Below are 23,167 nucleotides of genomic sequence, written 5' to 3'. Positions count from 1 at the left end.
CTGTTTTCCTTTTTTCCAGTCCTTCCCAGAGAGTCAACCTTCAATAATTTGGGTGCTGCCCAACACACTATCTTGATCCACTCCTATTTTATATTCACATACTGACTTTGGTAACAGCACCCCAAAGCACCCAGCAGATAAAGTAAATTTTGTAAAATATGAAATAATTTTTTTTGATCCTGAAACTCCACTCTCCTTATTTTTCAATATTTTCATTGAAATTCCATATAAAATGTACATAAGAATTCATATTAAAATTGGAAAAATAGAAAAGTACAGAATACACTACACTCAGATCCTCAGCACCTCGCATTCTTAATCAAAGTATATTATAGTAATATTTTATTATAAAAAGAAAACTTATTCTCACTACCAAAACCAAAGCTGTTTGGTAAGGAAGGAAGAAATAAAAAATCCCTGTCACAGTAATAAATTACTTTATTACCCAATGCCTCTGCATTAATACCAAATCAAAGATTTTGGGAGTATTTTAAAAAGGGTCCCCACAGAGTTTGAAAATTTATATTCGTATTGAATATATTTATATTCAATTGAGCATTGAATTTTCTCTAAATTTAAATATGATATAACATCATATAACCATTGAGTGTGAATGGGCGGAGTTACATCTTTCTATCTAAGCAACACTGCCCACCTACCCATAGCAGAAATATAAGCTAATATATGTAAATCAGATGCTGTTAAAGTTATGCCTCTCTCTCCGACAATACCAAACAAGGCAGTTTAAAGGATTAGGCTTAAAATTTACTTTAAAAAGTACAGAAGAAATATGAAATGCTTCCTCCTAGTATTTCCCAAGACTCAGACATATCCAAAACATATGAATTAGCGAAGCATCTAGCACGATGAGGAGATACATCCACATAAAAGCAAGATAGTTTGATTTTGGACATGTGGGTGCAATGAACTACTTTAAATTGTTGGAGGGAGTGGCAAGATGGGGCATTAACCAATTTAAAAATTACATTCCAACTTTCTTCAGAAATTGAAAACTGTAACTCATGTTCCCAGGATTTTTAAATTTTATCTAAAGGAGCCCCTCTTGTTCCCAACAGTATGTCATAAATGTTAGATATTGAACCATTGTTAAAAGGTTTCAAATTAAAAATTACATCTATCAAAGCTCTTAGGAAATATATGTAATTGAGATTATATTGCAAAAATCTCTAATCTATAAATAATTTTAAAAAAGAATATTTGGTAAATTATATTTAACTGACAGTTGCTCAAAATAAACGAGACTTCCTTCAATAAATAGATATTTAAAACATTTAATACCTAATCTATACCATTCTTTAAAAGCTACGTCAATCATGGGTTTAAAGAAATATTTAGAAAAAAATAGGACAAAGAAAGAAAATATCTCAATAGACCAAAATGTTTTCTAAATTGTATCCAGAGCCTCAAGGTATGTTTAACTTCTTATTTAAAGATGAGGGAAGTGAGAATTCGAGAAGAGAAATTATAGAAAATTTTGAAACAGAATAAGATTTCAAAGAGACCCACATTGGACAGTCTTCATGGTTAATATAATATGTTGACTGCCTAGTAATGGAACCTAAAGTCTAGTAAGGCTAAACCTCCATTCTTTTAAAATTTTTGAAGGTAGACTTTATTTAGGCGAGGGTTTTTGTTCTTCCATATATAAGATAAGATTGAGTCAAGGGAATCAAAAAAGACAGGAATAAAAACAGGCAAAGACTAAAAAAGGAATATAAATTTAGGTAATATATTCATTTTAATAGAGTTGATTCAACCAACTAACAATAAAAATAAAGGTGACCAGTTTGATAATGCCCTTCTCACATATTTTATTAAATTGAGAAAAATTTCTTTAAATTCTTGGTCATTGTTACACCCAAATAAGTAAATTGATTTCTTACAGTTTTAAAAGGAAGATTAGTATTTATTACTGCCAAATTATTGAAAGGAAATAGTTCACTTTCATGTATATTCAACGTAACCTGAAAATTGATTACAATGAGAAAGTAAAGAAATGCATAGAAGGCAGCGAAGCCTCAATATTAGAAATAATAAGCAATAAATTATCAGCATTAGGTAAAACTTGGTGGGCTGTGTCTGTCCTTAAAAGGCCAGTAATATTAGATTCTCAGAAAGCAATAGCTAAACGTTCTGGAGTCCTCAGCAATGGACTTAAAAGGGCATCCTTGTCTGGTTCCACGCTGGAGTTTAAATGGTTTAGAATTCTGAAAGGTAGTCAGATTGCAAGCAGAGAAATAGTAATTTAATTAATTGAATAAAATTAGTCCCAAAATTAAAATTTTCTAAAGTCTTAAATAAATAATTCCATTCTACCTGGTCAAAGGCCTTCTTCACATCCAAAAATATCACAGATTCCAAGATCTCCTGAGAAGGAGATTATATAATATTTAATAAATAGCATATATTGAAATGCAAATACTGATTTTTAATAAATGCTGTCTGACCATCAGATATAACAAGTGGCAACATTTTTTCATCTGCGAGATGAAATTTTGGATAACATTTTAGTTGAGTAAAGAAATTTGCCTGTATGAACAATAGTCGACAGGGTTTTAATCTTTTTAAGAATAAGCAAGATGAAAGCTTTGTAAAAGGACTATGCAGCTTTTAATTGAATCCTTTTCAGAAAGGATTAATTAGAATTATATATGATAGAAATTACATCCAGTACTTCACAATAAAATTAAAAAAGCTTGGGAATTGGAACTTGCAAGACCATTATCAATGGATCTATGGGATAAGACTCTTAATCTTGTGAGTACATCTTCAATATGTGCCTGACATTCATTAATCCAATTCAATGTGGTGCCTTGTATTCACATCCAAAGATAAGATAGCTTGTATATTTTCCAATACTAAGCCTACTTGTGACAGATGCAAATCTGATATTATTACATTGACACATATTTTGGTCTTGTCCCTCCTTAGAAATCTACTCAAAATAAATTTTTAATATCTTTACAACTGTATTTCAGGTGGAGCTACGACCCAATTCAATAACTGTTCTTTTTGAGGTTACTGAACCAGACATAGAGAGTTTTTCGCTACCTGTGCAACACTTCTCTACACTGTTGGCAAGAAGAGCCATCTTATTCAAATGGAAAGACTCTAGACATCTAATAGTCTTTCAAAGGTTCTCACATATTATGTCTTGTTTAGTTTGAAAAAAAAATAGATTTCATGTGTTTGATTCATCGGTGAAATTTGAAGATATATGGTGATTTTTTTATGTCTTATTTTCATTTGATGTAAATGTTTTTTATATAATTAGATGTACTCACTCTTCCAGATGAGATATATCTTTGTTTTTTTATTCACAGTATGAATCAAAAGCTACAAAATATATATAACATATATGCATAGAATGGAAACAGGCCAGTTTGGTCCTTCTAGTCCATGCTGAAACACCTTCTCCCACCTAGTCCCATTGAGCAGCATCCAGCCCATAACCTTCCATACCCCTCTCATCCATATATCTATCTAACTTTTCTTTAAATATTAGAATCGAATCTGCATCCACCTCTTCGGCCGGAAGCTCATTCCACTCTCCCACCACCTTCTGAATGAAGAAATTCCCCCTCATGTTTTCCTTAAACTTGTCCCCCTTCAATCTCAATCCATGTCCTCTTTTTTGAATTTAATTCCCCCCACTCTCAATAGAAAAAGCCTGTCGACATTTACTTTATCTGTCCCCCCTCATAATTTTAAATATCTCTATCAAATCACCCCTCAATCTTTTATACTCCAGTGAATAAAGTCCTAAGCTTTTTAATGTTTCCCTGTAACCCAAACCCTGAAACCCAGGCAACATTCTTGTAAATCTTCTTTGCACTCTCTCTCTAATTTATTGATATCCTTCCTATAATTCTGTGACCAAAATTGCACACTATATTCCAAATTTGGCTTTATCAATGCCTTATGCAACTTCAATATGTCATCCCAACACCTGTACTCAATACTTTGATTTATGAGAATTTACCAGATTTCCTAATTCCCTTTGTTCTACTACACTCCTCAATTGTCCACCATTTAATGTGTATAACCTTTGCTGATTAGTCCTACCAAAATGTAGCACCTCACACTTATCAGTATTAAACTCCATCTGCCATCTTTCAGCCCTCTCTTCTAACTGGCCTCTATCCCACTGCAAACTTTGAAAATCTTCTTTACTACCCACACCACCACCAATCTTAGTATCATCTGCATGCTTGCTAATCCAATTTACCACCCTATCATACAGATCATTAATATATATAACAAACAACAATGGGCCCAGTACCAATTCCTGAGGCACTCCACTGGTCACCAGCCTCCAATTTGACAAACAATTTTGCACCACCACTCTCTGGCATCTCCCATCCAACCATTACTAAATCCATTTCACTACTTCAACATTAATACCTAATGGTTGAACCCTCCTAACTAAACCTTGTCAAAGGCCTTACTAAAGTCCATATACACAACATCCACAGCCTTCCCCTCATCAACCTTCTTAGTAACCTCCTCTAAAACTCTATAAAATTTGTTAAACATGATCTACCATGCACAAAACCATGTTGACTACTCCTAATCAATCTCTGTCTATCCAAATAATTGTATATACCATCTCTTAGAACACTCACCATTAATTTAACTATAACTGATGTCAGACTCACAGACCTATAATTACCAGGTTCATTTTTAGAGCCTTTTTTAAACAATGGAACAACGAGCTACCCTCCAATCCTCCGGCACCTCCCCCATGGCTAATGACTTTTTAAATATTTCTGTCAGAGCCTCCATTATTTGTACACTAATCTCCCTCAAGGTCCCAGGGAATATCTTGTCAGGACCCAGAAATTTATCCATCTTTAATATCTTTAAAATAGCCAGTTCTACCTTCTCATTCATTTGTATATTTTCGATGACCTCACCACCAGTTTTCCTTACTTCACCTAACTCAATATTCCTTTCCTTAGTGAATATAGAAGAAAAAAAAATCATTTTAAATTTCCCCATTTTTTTTGACATAACCTACCCATCTGATCCTCAAGGGGATCAATTTTATCCCTCACTATTCTTTTACTTTTAATGTACCTGTAGAAACCCTTTGGATTCACTTTTACCTTGCCTGACAAATCAACCTCATAATCTTCTTTTAGCCTTTCTAATTTCTTTAAGATTTTATTTGCTCTCTTTATATTCCTCAAGCACCTCACATATTCCCTGCTGTCTACACCTATTGTACACATCTTCCGAACTAAATTTCCAATATCCCTTGAAAATCGAGGCTCCCTATATTTTCTAACCTTTCCTTAATCCTCATAGGGACATACCGACTCTGTATTCTCAAAATTTCCCCTTTAAATATCCTCTTCTTGCTCCTCTCATTAAGTTAATCACATTCTGGATCTTCTCTGCTCACCCACTGCTGAAATCTTCATTCATGAAAATGTTATCTCTAGCCCTGCTTTCCATGGAAAGAACAGTTTTCCACACGCGTTTCATATTGGACTTAGAAGTTTCAAAATGAACTACAGAGTGTGAGTTGCTTGAGAATTCGAGTCCCTTCCATTGTCTCTAATACGTTAACTCATATTCCAAACTGAATTCCTATTTTCTACATTGCCACGTTATAGTCTGTCTGGGCACGTTTGCCAATTGTCTTAATATTACATTTCTTAGTTTCTTTCAGATTACTTGTGACAAAAGCTTTGTCACAATTAAAATGGTTTAAGTGCTGGATTCAAAAATTCAAAATATTGGTTGGAAGTCTATGATGTAGTGGTTGTAGATTTCATACCAGAATAGTATCGGTGCCAAGTGAATACATTTGATCAAAGAGGCTGGTTTTAAAGGGAGCAGCTTAAAGGAGAGGAAAAAAAAGCAGAGACTTTTGCCTTGGGAATTTCAGACTATAAAATATTAGAGTCTGATGAGACAACGAGTGATGGTGGAATGATTAAAACAGAAAGTGCATGAAAGACTGGAATTGGAAGGCATCTTGGTGAATTATAGAATGTGGAGAGATTACAGATGCAACGAGAAAGACACGTGGCAAGGATTTGGAAACAAGGAGGAGAATTTTAATTTGAGACATTGTTTAGCTGGGTGTTTACATGAGTCAACAAGTACAGAAGTGATGGTGAAATAGAAGTGATGGTACAAGCCAGAAGATAGGGATCAGAGTTCAAGACAATTTTTTGATACAATTCCTAAAGACATGAACTAAAAATGGATGAAATTTAAATCTATCGTGCTCCATGAATTATAAATATCCTGCAGTGTCTTACAAACTAATGCACCTTCAATGAGGCATTAGAATTACAACTAGGTAAAATACAAAAAAAATTAAAAGACTTTCTAAATTGGAGTTGGTACTTCATAAAATGGAACCAGTAATAAGTATCCTAGAGAGATTATAAATGATCAGAGAATAAGAAATGTAATGGAAAGTAAATAATAGCTTTGTAAGAAATAGAGCACTTTTGAATGACCACATTTGAGATGTCATCTTTGAAATAACATAGTACATAATTGTAATAAAAACACACTGAAATACTGTAGGATCTCAGCCAGTTTTTCAGCGTCTGTAGGAGATAAAGATATATTGTCGATGTTTTGGGGCTGAACCCTTCAAGGAATAAGCCAATTGCATTTCGGTGTGTTTTTACTACAATCAGTCTGCAGACTTTCATGTTTCACATAGTACATAATTGGCCTATTTATTGATAGAGAGCTGCTTGAAACAAAGTAAAGGGCCTTCTGAGAAAGTAAAGATTCAGCATTCTGCAATTGTTCAGGAATGGATGATATAAAATGGCTTTATGGGGACAAACTTTATCCCCAGATTAGTGGATTGGTAACCTGTAATACCATTCACTTGGTTAAGTTTACTTGGAGCGGCTGGACCTCGTGCATTTTCATTGAATCATAACTGATTTTGGGTGATCAATTTTCGATTATTGAGAATGTAGAAGGGTGTTTTGATGAAAGATCAATAACTTGAAACATTAACTCTGCTTCTCTATTTTTCTCTCTCCCAGCTGCAGCCCAACCTGCTCAGCATTTCAAACAGTTTTAGTTTTTTATTTCAAATTTACAGGATTTGCAGAACTCTGCTTTTGTAGCATGAGAAGAGGAAAAGCTAAGATTCCCACAAGGAATATATGCAGGGACAAATCTATACTAATCTGTTATCACTAATGGCACAAGCTAATGCACTTATGCAGACAAGTATTTGTTTATCACCAAAAATATTTGTTTATCACCAAAAATGATCAAATTTTGTGATTACACATACGCTTCATCTCCAGTTTATTTATTTTGGAGCCAGCGAATGAGTGAGGTTGATGTGTTTACAAGCTTCCTTATTCAAAAGTGAGGTCATGAAAGAAACATGCAACTGTGTTGTCAAATGAAACTTAATAATGAAGATTAAGTTTGGATCCCATATTTACCACTTAATTGCTCTGTAGATTTGGAGACAGGAACTGAAAATGGCAGCGGTGTCGGAACTGCTGTCATGGTAGAGCTACCACTACAGACCCACTGAGAATGGGGAGCAGAGACACAGCGCTCCCACAGGCTCCATCTGCCCAATCCGGCTGCTGTCAGTTCCACCCAGGGTTTAAACAGCCTGCTGATGGAGCCGGCGATGGTTTTATTTAAAAATTCTGTGACCGTGGGGTATGCGCCCAAGATGGCAGCGCCTATGATCGGCAGCAGCTATGAGGGGTTGCAGACACTGGGGAAAGCAGAGGGCTGGCACAGTGCACCAGAAAATGGGGAGAACATCCCCTGTTTGAGAAGGAGTGGCAGTTGAGATGGCCCACGGTACTTTGACCATGGCAGTGGACCAATGAGGGTTTCTATGGCTGAAGAGCACACAGGTGGTGAGCTGTTGACGACTTGAGGTGAGGAACTTGCAGAGCCTGTGGGCTGCTGTCGACAGCGGTCAAGGGATTCACAGTATACAACAATCACTTAAACCATATAACCATTTACGGAGCGGAAACAGGCCATGTTGGTCTTTCGAGTCTGCACTGGTTCACTGATTTTGTGCACCCTCTTCAGGCACAATCAAAACAAACATATTACTAACTGGATAGCCATGTCTGGAATGAAATCCTGGAGGCATGCCAGTCTTTCATAACTAACAGTTATTACCAGAGTGCAGCAGCCCTTCATTTCCCTCTGGTTCACATGCAGCCGTAGTTAATCCAGTTTAGTTTCTAGGGATTGTACCTTTGCAAATAAAATCATCAGAGCACGGAACTAGGCGGATTTGCTTTGTGTCTTGCATGAATGCGAGCAAGCTTATCGTGCTTCTGATCCCTTGCACACCGTTTATAATGACCTCCCGACCATCTGACAATGGACGTAATTGTTGAGTATCTGTCACCATGTCGAGAGAGAGAGAGAGAGAGAGAGAGAGAGAGAGAGAGAGAGAGAGAGAGAGACTAGAGCAAAGACAATTTTTCTGAGGTTCATTTAGGAGTCTAATTACAGCAGGAAAGAAAATATCTTTAAATCTGGAGGTGTGTGATTTTACACTTGTAAATATTTTCGCCAATAGGCAGGGGTGAAGAGAGTGTGGTCAGGGTTGGAGGAGTCTATAAATATGTAGGCATCTTTTCCAAGGCAGCAGGAAGTGTTGATGGAATTGATAAAGGAGAGGAGGATGGAGGTTGTGATGATCCGAGGTACGTTCACAACTCTGTGCAGTTTCTTGCAGTCTTACTTGGAGTAGTTCTCTTACCACACAGTGATGTGTCTTTACAGGGTACTTTTGATGATCTATCTTTAGAGGCTGTTAAAGGGTGCAAGTGACATGAAAATTCCCTCAGGCATCTGAGGAAGTAGAGGATCGGCGGCACTTTCTTGATTAGGAGGCTGAATGATGACAGGCCCTTGGAAATGTTTACTCCAAAGAACTTAAAGCTGACTACCATCTCTACCTCAGTGGATTTGATGCACTTACGGGAGTGAGCTTCACCCCTCTTCCTGAAGTCTATGGTCAGATTCTTAGTTTTACTGACATTGAGCCAAAGGATTTTGTCCCGGCATCAATCCACTAGCTCTTTTTTTTAATTTCCCTTCTACATTCTGACGTTGTTGTTTGAGATCCAGTCTATGATGGTGGTGCATTTGTGAATTTCTAGACAGAGTTGGAGCAGTTTTCATCCACACAATCATTGGTGTACAGGAATCACAGGAGGGGGCCCAGTGGGCAACCTTGCAGGGCATTGGTGAAGGGTGATTGTGGAAGAGGTGCTGTCATCAATCCTCATTGATTGCCGTCTGGAGAAGGGGTGCTGAGACCATGATCTCGGAGTTTGTGGATGAGTTTATTTTGCAAAGCTGAAGTCAATGAATAGGTGCCTAACATAAGTGTCCTTATTATTCAGATGTTCCACAATTGCACATAGGGCCAGGGAGGTGGTGTCTGTCATGAATCTGTTGTGCAGATAATGATACAAAGAGGTCAAGGCTGGCTGGGAGGCTACAATTAATATGAACCATGGGCAGACTCCTGAAGCACTTCATGTTGGTCGATGTCAGAGTCTCTAGACCATAGTCTTTTAGGCCCGTTCTTGGTATGGATCATAACCTTAGGGCATCAAATTCTTCCAAGCAATGTCATTTTCACCACCATCTTCAGCTACTTCAATAATTGCATTGTGTCTGCCATAAAGCAGGTGGAAAGTTTCTTCACTAATGATTACACAATCCCTACAAGAATGAAACTGACATTATTGTCACACTGCAGGATGTAATAAAATCAGAGTTGGGTTTGCAAGTAATCATGTTTATACTTCATAAGTGAGGGAAGAATCAACAAAATTTTCAATGGATGTCTCTCTGGTGAATTTTCTGACCGACAATCTCAGGTCTATTATTGATCAAAGGTTTGTCACCATTATACTAAAGATGACAAGAGTACAGATTTCAGATTTATTGCCAGAGTACACACATACCATCACATACAGCCCTAAGATTATTTTTTTCTGCGGGCGAGGCCAAATGACCACTTATTGGTAGTGCAAAAACACTGTGCACAGTGTACACGTGAAAACAAATAAAGAACTGTAAACATAACGAATGGAAACAAGCTGACTGTGCAACACCGAGAGAATTAAAAAATTCAATAAAGTGTGCAAGTAAGAGCCCTTAAATAAGCCCTTGATTGAGTTTGTTGTTGAACAGTGGTTGGGTGCACTCAGATGAACAATTCACCTCCTGACTCCTCAAAGCTTCTTCAGCTTCTACATTCTCCATTTAAGAAGACCATTGCAAAGCTGCACCATCATTTAAGAAACATATATCTGTGTAAAAGCAGTAAACAAACTTGTTTCTATTACCTACATTATATAGTATCCATCAACTGCTCTGCAGGTGCTCAATAAGCTTTCTTCAACAAAACCTCAAACTTCTTGTATTCCATCTGAACACATTATGGGAACACTATTGTGGAGATAATTCAAAATTATTACCCAATGAACATTGTGAAAGAGGTGGCCTTGTCACCTGTATTAAAAAGAAACAACAAAAAAAATGCTTCCAGCTGGGAGTGGAACTTGCCCTTTAGAACCCAGTCTGACTTGCCTCCACATTTTTACTAAGGTTTGAGTCCTATTGTTATGAGCCCAGAGGAGCTTAAAACCCAGCAGCAATAGATATTTACCAAGACAAATGGTTACTTAAACAAAAGTTGCTTTTAATTATCTTTAAACTTGAAAACAGGATCAAGCTTTAACCTATTACTCTTTCTTTGGCTTGGCTTCGCGGACGAAGATTTATGGAGGGGGTAAATGTCCACGTCAGCTGCAGGCTCGTTTGTGGCTGACAAGTCCGATGCGGGACAGGCAGACACGGTTGCAGCGGTTGCAGGGGAAAATTGGTTGGTTGGGGTTGGGTGTTGGGTTTTTCCTCCTTTGCCTTTTGTCAGTGAGGTGGGCTCTGCGGTCTTCTTCAAAGGAGGTTGCTGCCCGCCAAACTGTGAGGCGCCAAGATGCACGGTTTGAGGCGATATCAGCCCACTGGCGGTGGTCAATGTGGCAGGCACCAAGAGATTTCTTTAGGCAGTCCTTGTACCTCTTCTTTGGTGCACCTCTGTCACGGTGGCCAGTGGAGAGCTCGCCATATAACACGATCTTGGGAAGGCGATGGTCTCCATTCTGGATACGTGACCCACCCAGCGCAGCTGGATCTTCAGCAGTGTGGACTAGATGCTGTCGGCTTCTGCCATCTCGAGTACTTCGACGTTAGGGATGAAAGCGCTCCAATGAATGTTGAGGATCGAGCAGAGACAACGCTGGTGGAAGCGTTCTAGGAGCCGTAGGTGATGCTGGTAGAGGACCCATGATTCGGAGCCGAACAGGAGTGTGGGTATGACAACGGCTCTGTATACACTTATCTTTGTGAGGTTTTTCAGTTGGTTGTTTTTCCAGACTCTTTTGTGCAGTCTTCCAAAGGCGCTATTTGCCTTGGCGAGTCTGTTGTCTATCTCATTGTCGATCCTTGCATCTGATGAAATGGTTCAGCCGAGATAGGTAAACACGCCATTAACAATGGCGTGAAGCAAGGCTGTGTTCTCGCACCAACCCTCTTTTCAATCTTCTTCAACATGAAACAACCCATGAAAGACCTCAACAATGAAGACGCTGTTTACATCCGGTACCGCTCGGATGGCAGTCTCTTCAATCTGAGGCGCCTGCAAGCTCACACCAAGACACAAGAGCAACTTGTCCGTGAACTACTCTGCAGACAATGCCGCTTTAGTTGCTCATTCAGAGCCAGCTCTTCAGCGCTTGACGTCCTGTTTTGCGGAAACTGCCAAAATGTTTGGCCTGAAAGTCAGCCTGAAGAAAACTGAGGTCCTCCATCAGCCAGCTCCCCACCATGACTACCAGCCCCCCCACATCTCCATCGGGCACACAAAACTCAAAACCTATTACTATTAACTTAACAACCCCCTTCTAATTCTAAGCACATGTGTATGTAATGTGTGTAAGTTCAGAAAAGTTCTTTAATTCACAGTCCAATTTCACTTCTCATTCCTCCAAGTTCACTGGTTGGAGGCAATTCTTATACTGTGCACAGAATTTAACAGTTATGAATTTCACCAGGCTTTGGTGCTTGAAAGGTAAATGGTTACCATTCAGAAAGGTTATTGTTGGTTTTCAGAGAGAGATTTGTTGTTCCAGGACACAAACTGATTCCTTCTCATCAGCCATTTCAGAGTTTTTCTGAAGAAACTTGCTCCATCTGGGTTTTCCAGGTGACAACCTCGCTCTTTCAGGTCACTGCAGAGTTCATAACATAACAATTACAGCACGGAAACAGGCCATTAGGCCCTTCTAGTCCGCACCGAACCAAACACCCCTTTCTAGTCCCACCTCCCTGCACAATGCCCATAACCCTCCATCTTCTTCTCATCCATATACCTGTCCAACCTTTTCTTAAATAATACAATTGACTCCGCCGCCACTATTTCTCCCGGAAGATGATTCCACACAGCTACCACTCTCTGAGTAAAGAAGTTCCCCCTCATGTTACCTCTAAACCTCTGCCCCTTAATTCTTAACTCATGTCCTCTTGTTTTAATCTTTCCTCCTCTTAACGGAAATTGTCTATCCACATCCATTCTGTCTATCCCTTTCATAATCTTAAATACTTCTATCAAATCCCCTCTCAACCTTCTACGCTCCAAAGAATAAAGACCCAATCTGTCCAATCTCTCCCCATACTCCAGATGCTTAAACCCAGGCAACATTCTGGTAAACCTTCTCTGCACTCTCTCCACCCTGTTTACATCCTTCCTATAATTAGGTGACCAGAACTGCACACAGAACTCCAAATTAGGCCGCACCAACGTCTTATACAATCTCAACATCACCTCCCAACTCCTATATTCCATGCAATGATTGATAAAGGCCAGCATACTAAAAGCCTTCTTCACCACCCTATTCATGTGAGTTTCTACCTTCAGGGAACGATGTACCGTTACTCCTAAATCTTTCTGCTCTTCTGTATTCCTCAATGCTCTCCCATTTACCACATATGTCCTATTCTGATTCTTCTTACCAAAATGAAGCACCTCACACTTATCAGCATTAAATTCCATCTGCCATTTTTCAGCCCACTTTTCTAAGCAGCCCAAATCCCTCTGCAATCCTTGAAAACCTTCTTCATTATCCACTATTCCACCTATCTTAGTATCGTCTGCATATTTACTAATCCAATTCACCACCCCATCATCTAGATCATTAATGTATATAACGAACAACAATGGGCCCAATACAGATCCTTGAGGCACACCACTGGTCACCGGCCTCCAACCTGACAGACAATTATCCACTACCACTCTCTGGCCTCTCCCTTTCAGCCAATGTTCAATCCATTTGACTATCTTAAAATTTATACCTAAAGACTGCACCTTCCTAACTAACCTTCCATGTGGTACCTTATCGAAGGCCTTACTGAAGTCCATATAGACAACATCCACTGCGCTACCCTCATCCACATTCCTAGTCACCTCTTCAAAAAATTCAATCAGATTGGTCAAACATGACCTTCCTCCCACAAATCCATGTTGAGTGCTCCTGATCAGACCCTGTCTATCCAGATGTTTATAAGTACTATCTCTAAGAATTTTCTCCATTAATTTACCTACCACAGACGTCAAACTTACAGGCCGATAGTTGCCAGGCTTCCTCCTTGAACCCTTTTTAAATAACGGAACCACATGCGCAATGCGCCAATCCTCCGGCACTATCCCCATATCTAATGACATTTGGAAAATTACCGCAAGAGCCTCTGCTATTTCCTCCTTCACTTCTCTCAATGTCCTGGGGAAGATCCCGTCTGGTCCCGGAGACTTATCCACCATTATATTCTTCAAAAGCCTTAAAACTACACCTTTTGTAATCTCTATATTCCCCATATTTACCCAATTTGCTTTTTTTATCCCACATCTCCCAATATCCTTCTCCTTAGTGAATACCGAAGAAAAGAAACTGTTCAATATCTCCCCCATTTCTCTAGGCTCCACACACAGTTTTCCACTCTGATTTTCTAAGGGACCAATTTTGTCTCTAGCTTTCCTCATACCATTAACATATTTGTAGAACTCTTTTGGATTAGTTTTCACCCTGCTTGCCATAGTTTTCTCGTACCTTCTTTTAGCTTTCCTAATTCCTCTCTTAAGATTCCTCTTACATTCAATGTATCTTTCAAACATCTCCTTAACTCCATGCTTCTTATATCTAATGTACGCCTCCCTTTTTCTTCGAACCAAGTTTCCAATATTCCTTGAAAACCACGGCTCTCTCAAACCTTTTGCCCCTCCTTTTAACCTAACAGGAACATAAAGCTTTTGCACTCTCAAAATCTGATCTTTAAAAGACTTCCATCTCTCTACTACATCCTGCCCATAAAACAAATTGTCCCAATGCACACCCTGCAAGTCCTTTCGCATCTCCTCAAATCTAGCTTTTCCCCAATCAAAAACCTCAATCCTTGGCCCTGATTTCTCTCTTTCCATAATGACATTGAAGCTGATGGCATTATGATCACTGGACCCGAAGTGCTCGCCAACACTAACCTCCGTCACTTGACCCATCCCATTTGCCAACAGTAGATCTAACACTGCTCCTTCTCTGGTCGGCACCTCTACATATTGTTGTAAAAAACTATCTTGCACACATTTCACAAACTCTAACCCATCCAGTCCTTTCACAGAATGTGTTTCCCAATCTATATGTGGAAAATTAAAATCTCCCATAATTACAACCCTGTGCTTATCACAAATATCTACTATCTCCCTACAGATTTGCTCCTCTAGGTCTCGGTCCCCTCCGGGTGGTCTATAATACACCCCTACAAGTGTAACCTCTCCTTTCCTACTCCTCAGTTCCACCCAAATAGCCTCCGTGGATGTGCCCTCTAATCTATCCTTCCTAGGCATCGCTGTAATATTTTCCCTGACAAGCAATGCAACCCCACCTCCTCTTGCCCCTCCGACTCTATCACACCTAAAACAACGAAACCCAGGGATATTCAGTTGCCAATCACATCCCTCCTGCAACCATGTCTCACTAATCGCTACCACATCATACTTCCAAGTATCAATCCACACCTTCAGCTCATCCACCTTTTTTACAATACTCCTGGCATTGAAATATATGAATTTCAGGGATTTCCCAATTTTTAATCCCTGTTTTCCCTCATCTTTAAGAACAACATTATTTACTTTTCCTGCCAATTGCCCTTCATCATCTTCCAGAGCATTTCCCTTCTCTATCACCTGCCCATCCATATTCAAATACTTACTACAAACTTTCTTTGTTTGCATTCTAACCTTCTCCTTACTGCTCTGTACTATTTTGTTCCCTCCCCCCAACCATTCTAGTTTAAAGGATCCTGAGTAGCCCTCTTATTTCAAGTGAAACATTAAGGAGCCAGTTCTCTCCTCTTGCATGGATCACAAGGGCTTTGACCAGCTGAACTAAGAACTTACTACCTGTCTTCAAAATGTGGCATTTCCACAAGCTTGCCAGCTTGTCCTGTTCCAGTCCCAGCTGCTGTTGCTCAACTGTAGAAATCTAGAACTGAATTCTCCCTCTCTCTCAGAAAAAGCCTGTTTGACCCTCTCTGCTTGCAAAACCACATGACCCTCTTAGAAGAGCAAACTGCCCTAAGACAGCCTGCAGCTCTGAACCTAATCCTTTGAGTTCTTTCATCTGTTGCTTTTCAAAACAACAATCCATTAGTGAAGTCCTTATAGGCACTCTCCAAAGCTTTTGCAAAGGCACTCAAAGCCAGCCTGTCTGGCTTGAGCAGAGCTCCAGTATTTAAATGAGATCTGTTTTGAATTTTTTGTATGTGGCCTACACTAAAAAAAAACCTGCCACAATTTATCTCCCAAAAACATATCTATAGACAATATAAAATACAACATAATCTGTCACAGTATCGCCTTTGGTATTGTTGTGAAAATATTCAGTCAATTTAATTCTTTTTGCTTTCTGAAATAGTTGTGCAGGGCATGAGTGAACAAAAAGGTGAAGGGACTCAACAGGTCAGCCGACATCCATAAAGATAAATAGTCTGTCAACATTTTAAATTTTGACCCTTTATAAAGGGCCCCTTTTTGTTTTTTGAGATTGTAGCAACTGCAACTTGGCTGAAGGGTCCACCAACAACAACCTTGCAATCAATGCCACCAAAATTAAGGAGCTGATTGTTGTCTTCAGGATCATTGGGGGATCAGAGATGGAGATGGTGAGCAAATGTAAGTTCTTGCGAGTCATTATATCGGAGGATGTTTCCTGGACCAAACACACTAAAGACATTGTGAAGAAAGCTCATTAGTGCCTCTACTTCCTCAGGAGTTTGTGGAGGTTTGGTAATGACACCACACATATTGGCAAATTTCTACAGATGTATGGTGAAGAGTGTGCTGACCGGCTGCATCACAGTCTGGTATGGGGACAGCAAAAACCCTGAGTGTAAAGGTATTGGGCACAGCCCAGGATATCACAGGTGAAACCCTCCCCACTATCAAGAACATCCTCAGGGAACGCTGCCATCGGAGAGCAGCAACAATCATCAATGATCCACACCACCCAGCACACGCTCTGTTCTCGCTGCTGCCATCAGGAAAGAGGTGTCACAAGACTCACACCTCCAGATTCAGGAACAGGTGCTGCCCCTCCACCATCAGACTCCTCAATGACAAACTCCATCAGGGGCTCATTCAAGGACTCTTACTTGTGCACCTTATTGATTTTTAAAAATCTCTCTCTCTGTATGGCACAGTTTGTTTACATTCGTTATCTGTTTACAGTTTTTCATTTGTTTTCATGTATATGCTGTGTACAGTTTTTTTGCACTACCAATTAGTGGTAAAGAATCTCAGAGATGTAAGTGTTATCATATATGTACTTTGACGATAAATCTGAAATCTGACGTATGATCTGGAGTGTTTGTTCACTCCTCCTGCAAACCACCCATTTGGGGATCAATGGGCAATTGTCAAAAGACACTGAATGTAGCCTTGCCACAAATCCTGACAGCAGCTTTAAAATACTGCTCCATATTTACCATGTTTGAAGTCAAGTATCCTGACATCATCTTTATACTAAATAAAATTTTCCCACATTTCTAAGTGTGGAATTTCATCTTCCTTCTATTTTTCAATCCAATCTACTCTGACAAAAACCCTCTCAGAAGAGAAAGTTCAATCCCATAACCTTCACCAACCCTCCATTTACAATGTGGACAATTCAACTGAATAGTATCTAAACCAGGCCAGCTGCACAAATACTGTGGCTTCAAGAGCAGGTTAGACATTGGGTATCCTGTTGTGAGTGACTTCCCCCCAACACCTTTCCTGATGCTACAATTATTGCTGTTACATTCTCAAGTCACAAGACAGAGGTGTTGAGGAATATTCTCCCCTTATTTGAAGGAGCGCAATTCCAGCAAATGTCAAGAAGCTCAAAACTATTTAGGTCAAGATAGTTCACTTGAATGACACCCTATCCATTACTCTAAACATTTATTTCCTCCACCAGTGTTCATGTACGTGTCCAAATTCTTCTTAAATGTTAAAACTGAGCCTACATTCACCGCTTCAGCTGGCACTCATTCCACACTTCCACAAGTCACTCTGTGAAGAAATTCCCCCTAATGTTCCCTCAAAACTTTTCCCCTATCCCCATTCCCTCTGGTTTGTATTTCACCTATCCTGAGTGGAAAATGCCTACCTACATTTACAGAGTAAATAATTTGTATGCCTCGATCAAATCTCCCCTCATTTTTCTATGCTCCAGGGAATAAAGTCCTAACCTGTTTAACCTTTCCCTGTAGCTCAGTTCTTGAAGTCCAGATATCAATCATTAATATATTTCCTGTAGTTAGGTGACCCAAATTTGGCCTCCTGCAGCTTTACATAACATCCCAACTCCTATACTCGAAACTGTATTTTGATTTATGAAGGCCAAGATGCCAAAAACTCTCTTTATGACCCTTTTGCAATTACTCCCCTAGCCTCCTCTGACAACATTTCTCAGAAGCTATGACCTCTACCACCAAGAAGTACATCTATATTTTTCCACAAAGTCACCCACTTCCCATTCTGGCTAGTAAAGGCACTGTTTATTCCTTTATGTTCCATGGGACTAAATTATGGAACTTGCTACCTAACAGCATTCTGGATGTACCTTCACCTAAAAGAGAGTTGCAAGTCAAGGTAAAGACTTATCACAACCTTCTCAAAGATGGTTTAGGGTGGAAAGATTACCTGCATTTACAATAATGTGCAGATCCCAAAAACAAAAGATAAAAAAAAATCTTAATAAATACTTTTTGATTCAGTATGTTTTCAAATTTTTAAAAGATTATTTGACTTTTAAGTAGAAATTCTGCATTAAATGATACAATACTCAAGACAGGATATTTTCCCTTATTATGATTTTCAGACTACAAATATGAAATTTATCCATGGTTACATGTTTTGATACTGGTTTAACAAAAGTGTACCAAAGCTTCCCTGCTTTAATCTTACGCAGCCTGAGAAATTAGATTTTCAGTTATAGCTCTCAATTTGAAAGGTTATATTTTCACTCTGATTTTCTCACTGTTCCCTTTAATAATAAAGCAAAATTGATTATTTATTTTTTTAAAAAAGAGAGAACATCATATTTTCTGTCTTTATTCAGATCTGCTAGTGACTGAATGTAATTTTCCTTCAATCAGGGACTGTGTTAATGTCCTGTAGATCTCTTGAAGCATTAATGGTCATCTTCCTAAGAATAATAATAGATTGTAGAATTGGAGGAAAGATAATAATGGCTTTAGTCTAAGAATGTACTGTTAAGCACAGTCTGGGGAAGGAAGTAAACATCCAGGTTATTATCTCTCTAGGTTTCCTATTCTATTTTAGACACTGTCATCCCCAAGCATACAAATATTCACCCTTTTAGACAAAACTCCAAAAAATAGGTTTAAATTCTAATTACCAGTTTATTTATAATCATTTTGCATTCTTGTCTTCATTTGGTCACAAGGTGGAGAGATGAATATTAAACAGTTTACATGCAATTGATACATTGAACAAACAGTTCTTTATCAGTAAAATAAGCAGTAAAGTCAATTTTGAAGAAGGCTTCCTTTATACCAGCGGTTTTCAAACTGCCCCCTAAACTCACATTCCACCTTAAGCAATCCCTATGCCGTAAATGCTCTGTGATTAGTGAGGGATTGCTTAAGGTGGGACATGAGTGGGAAGAAAAAGGGTTGAATACCACTGTTTTAATCACACCCAATTGACTCGTTATGTGCACGGTTTCATAACTCCAAAGGAAATGGGCCAATGACAATTTTTCTCAAGAAAAATATTTCACTGACAATTGGGTCGAGAACAGTGATGCTCAACCTTCCCTTCCCACCTTAAGCAATCCCTTACTAATCACAGAGCACTTATGGCATAGGGATTGCTTAAGGTGGAATGTGAGTTTAGGGCACTGAAAACCACTGCTTTATACTGAAGGTTTTTATTCAGGAATGGTTTGAAGTAAAACTTGCTTAATTGAAGAATAACCACAAAACAATGATCAATGTCATCAGAACTCCTGATGTCCTACAGGTGGAACCTACATCTGCATCTTGATCGTCAAATGGAAACAACATATTCTAACTAAAAGAAAAGAGCTGAAAAAAGAAAACAACTGAAAATAAAACAGGAAATAGATAATTTTCCATTAGTACCTGGAGAATGGAAGTAAATGTTAATTAATGTGGACCTGTGTTCATCAACTGAAATGTGCAGTTTCTAATGATCTAACAAGGGATTGCTAACTTATCTTTTCTCTTTATGGTGAAGTTGTAAACATTAGATTGATGGTGCTTATTCTTTTAGGGGGTTCCATTTGAGATTGGAAGGGACAAAACACTGCCAGGCTGCATGTTGTTGAGACCTCACTTCACATGCAACTTTGATCAGACAATTCTTAAATATTTAACTCTACCCCCATTTGGGAGGAAGCATCCCTCCCCATATTGCAAGCCCTACCAATGGTGAACACCACACTATAAGGGTGGGTGGTGGGGGGGGGGGAGTTGAATTTCTAGAAAATGATCTGTATGTCATGAAGCAGAGTTATCTGAATGCGCGTCAAATAACGTGAATTATAAAAGAACACATTTATTTAGTTAGGATTATGGTTAGGGTCAGATACTTTCTAAAAGTGAATTTGATTTTGTATCTCACAGTTATGGATGGTGATTTGTAAATTTCCAGCATCCATATAGCCATAACATGGGTGCCACCTGCATTCGCTGCCTATTGATTTCTTATAATGGAATAATTTTATGAGTGTTTGCTATATTGGGAGATTGTTTCGAGTTTAAAATGTTCACAGAGAGCGATTCAACCAGATGTTGAAAAACATCATGCTGACTTCAAGGCTTCTGAGCAAACAAGTTATTTGTAGTGTTAAGAGCCCAGAGGACTCCAAAACCCAACAGCAATAGAAATTCACCAAGACAATGGTTAAACAAAAGTTGCTTTTAATTTTCTTTAAACATAATAATAAGATCAATCTTAAACATATTACTATTAACTTAACCTCCTTCTAATTCTAAGCGCACGTGTAGGTAATGTTTATGTGTTCTGTTTCACTGTCCAATCATTCACTTTTCACTTCTTCAAGTTCACCAATATCAGGCAATTCTTATACTGTGCACAGAAGTTAACATTTATAATTTCTACCAGGCTCTAGGGCTTAGTTAAATGGTTATCACTCAGGAAGGTTCTTGTTTGATTTTTGAGAGAAATTTGTTGGTTGGACACATACAAACTGATTTCCTCTAATCAGTCACTTCAGTGTCTTGTTGAAGAAACTTGCCCCATCATGAGTTTTCCAAATGATTACCTCTTCTTTCAGTCACCACAGAGTTCCTCTAGTTTCCTTTATTTTAGGAGAATCACTCTAGCCAGCCATTTCCTCTTGTAAGGACGACAAGGGTTTTCAACAAGCTAAACTCAACTTAGAACTCACAACCTGTCTTCAAAATGGGGAATTTTCAACAAGCCTGCCAGCTTGCCATTTTGGAGCCTTAACTGCTATTGTAGACCTGACCTCTCTTTTGGAGAGGGAGAGGGAGAGGGAGAGAGAGAGGGAGAGAGAGATCATCTGTCTGTTTTTCCTCTATCTGCTTGTAAAAATTATATTACTTCTTACAGGGCTCCAAACCCAATCTTTGAAAGATCTTATCAGTATCTGAATCTGAACATTGTTCCATTTGCACCCCCTTGTGAAGTTCTTTCTAAAACAGTTCAATTGTCTCTGCAAAGTCACTGGTGACACAATGTCTCACTTCAGCAAAGCTCTTGCATTTTAAATGAGATGTCTTTTGTGGTATTACTCTGTGAAGTGTAACCTAAACTAAACCCCCACAATCTATCACTTTTAAAGACATATTTTACCCATAACTATTCTAACATACTACAGTAACCATACGAACATTAGTAATAATCCTCCCACAATAAAATAAGGCTAGCAGAAGAGGAGGAACACCACTCAGTGGTTAGAAGTAGGTCGAGGAAAGGAGGGATTTTGGCAGGAGTCTATGTACTGCTCATGGGTGTTTTGGTTTGGGCCACATTCAGCAAAAATGTCACCTCACAATTTCAACAGCAGGAGTGCAAAGACCACAAATAGCCCTCAACACTTCTAACTATCCATGTAATATGTCAAGTTTCTTGACTCAACATTTGTATTTGCTATGATAATAAAACAATCGTTGCTTGCTGCCATAACTGAGTAAAACTGACAGTGTCTCTTGGCTTCACCATACATTGATTTTGACATAGAAATTCAGAAATTGTTTTCAGGATATACTTTTAGAATCAATTCAGAATCAGTGACTTGACAAAGCTTCATTATTTTGCACGTTACTTTCATTGTGAAAACTTTCGTAAATGTCAAGTCTTGTTGAATGAATACTGGCAGATTTACCCCTGACCCTGACCAACCATATTTTATAAATGTGAAGCAACATTACATGATAAAAATCTATCAGCTTGCAAATTAATAAATGTTTTACTTTTAAAATTTATTTTACAACAGATATTATCTTAATTTCTTGTGTATTTGACCTTTATTTTGTATTATGCAGGTCTGAGGGAAAATATTTAAAAGGCACCTGAGAGACAATTTTTCCACACAGGAAGCACTGCCAGAGGAAGAGGTGGAGAAGTGTTCAATTACAATGTTAAGGAGGCACTTGGACAGGTAAACTTTGTACCGTAAAGTTCCATTTTGGTATCAGAGCCGGCACCACCAGGCTGAGAACAGGCAGTGAGAAGCTGAACGACCAAAGGAGCTCCACACACTAACCATCCGTGACTCTCATAGTCACAAAACAATATTTATTTATTTGGACATATGAAGACTTGTCCTGCATGTGCCTTGTTTGTCTGTATTTGTGTTAAGTCTGGTTGAGCGTTTGCATGTTTTGCACTGAGGATCGGAGAATGCTCTGCCATCGGGTTGTACTTGTGCAATCAGATGACAATGAGCTTGACTTGACTTGATGATAATCAGACATCCAGCAACTTCAACCGACTCTCGAAAGTATGAAATGTTTGAAGAATTGTAGCGACAAAAAAGAAAAATTCAACCAGCTATGAACTTCTAAGTGGTTGATGATACTTTTAACTAATGCTTGTCAGAGGTCCTTCCTACTGAATGCCACTCATCCATGACAGTTTAAGAGAGTCTGTGTGGAGCTCTAAAATAGATGGGTTAAATGCTGATTGATGCTATGATCTGTGTTCACTGCAAACATACATTGGAATCACCCTAGCATCCTAATACCATCACCAATGTGCCACAGACATAATTTTGGAGTTCAAAGGGCTCTCATGGGGCAAAACCAATCATTGTTATTGAGCCAAATTCAATTCCCATCCGTTTTCTTTGTAAAATGTTTCTTGCCAAGTAATCTGTGAACTTTCAAGCTCGAAAAAAGAAATATAACATCCAGAGAACAAACAGAAGGACACGCAATAGGCCCAGAGCTAAACATGCTGTGAATGTTAATTCAGAAAAAGTATAATAAAAATGAAAACTAAAATCAGCAGGCTCTCTAG

The 23,167-nt window shown here is 38.7% G+C and overlaps 1 protein-coding gene across 5 annotated transcripts in view; it reads right to left on the bottom strand.

The window, feature by feature from the left end:
- The window catches only part of LOC138739315 (PC3-like endoprotease variant B), an 827,554-nt gene that overhangs the window by 35,905 nt on the left and 768,482 nt on the right, over positions 1-23,167 (bottom strand). For 3 of the 5 annotated variants that reach the window (XM_069891108.1, XM_069891107.1, XM_069891110.1), the window contains one exon: positions 2,338-2,388. The exons of the other annotated variants lie outside the window; for them this stretch is intronic. In XM_069891108.1, the coding sequence (XP_069747209.1) occupies positions 2,338-2,388 (51 nt within the window). The remainder of the gene's footprint in view (positions 1-2,337; positions 2,389-23,167) is intronic. 5 annotated transcript variants of the gene reach the window in all.

This window comes from Narcine bancroftii, chromosome 7 (assembly GCF_036971445.1).
Source record: "Narcine bancroftii isolate sNarBan1 chromosome 7, sNarBan1.hap1, whole genome shotgun sequence".
NCBI classification, from domain to species: Eukaryota; Metazoa; Chordata; class Chondrichthyes; order Torpediniformes; family Narcinidae; genus Narcine; species Narcine bancroftii.
Note: the sequence above shows the minus strand (reverse complement) of the source record. Positions and strands in the feature narration are given on the sequence as shown.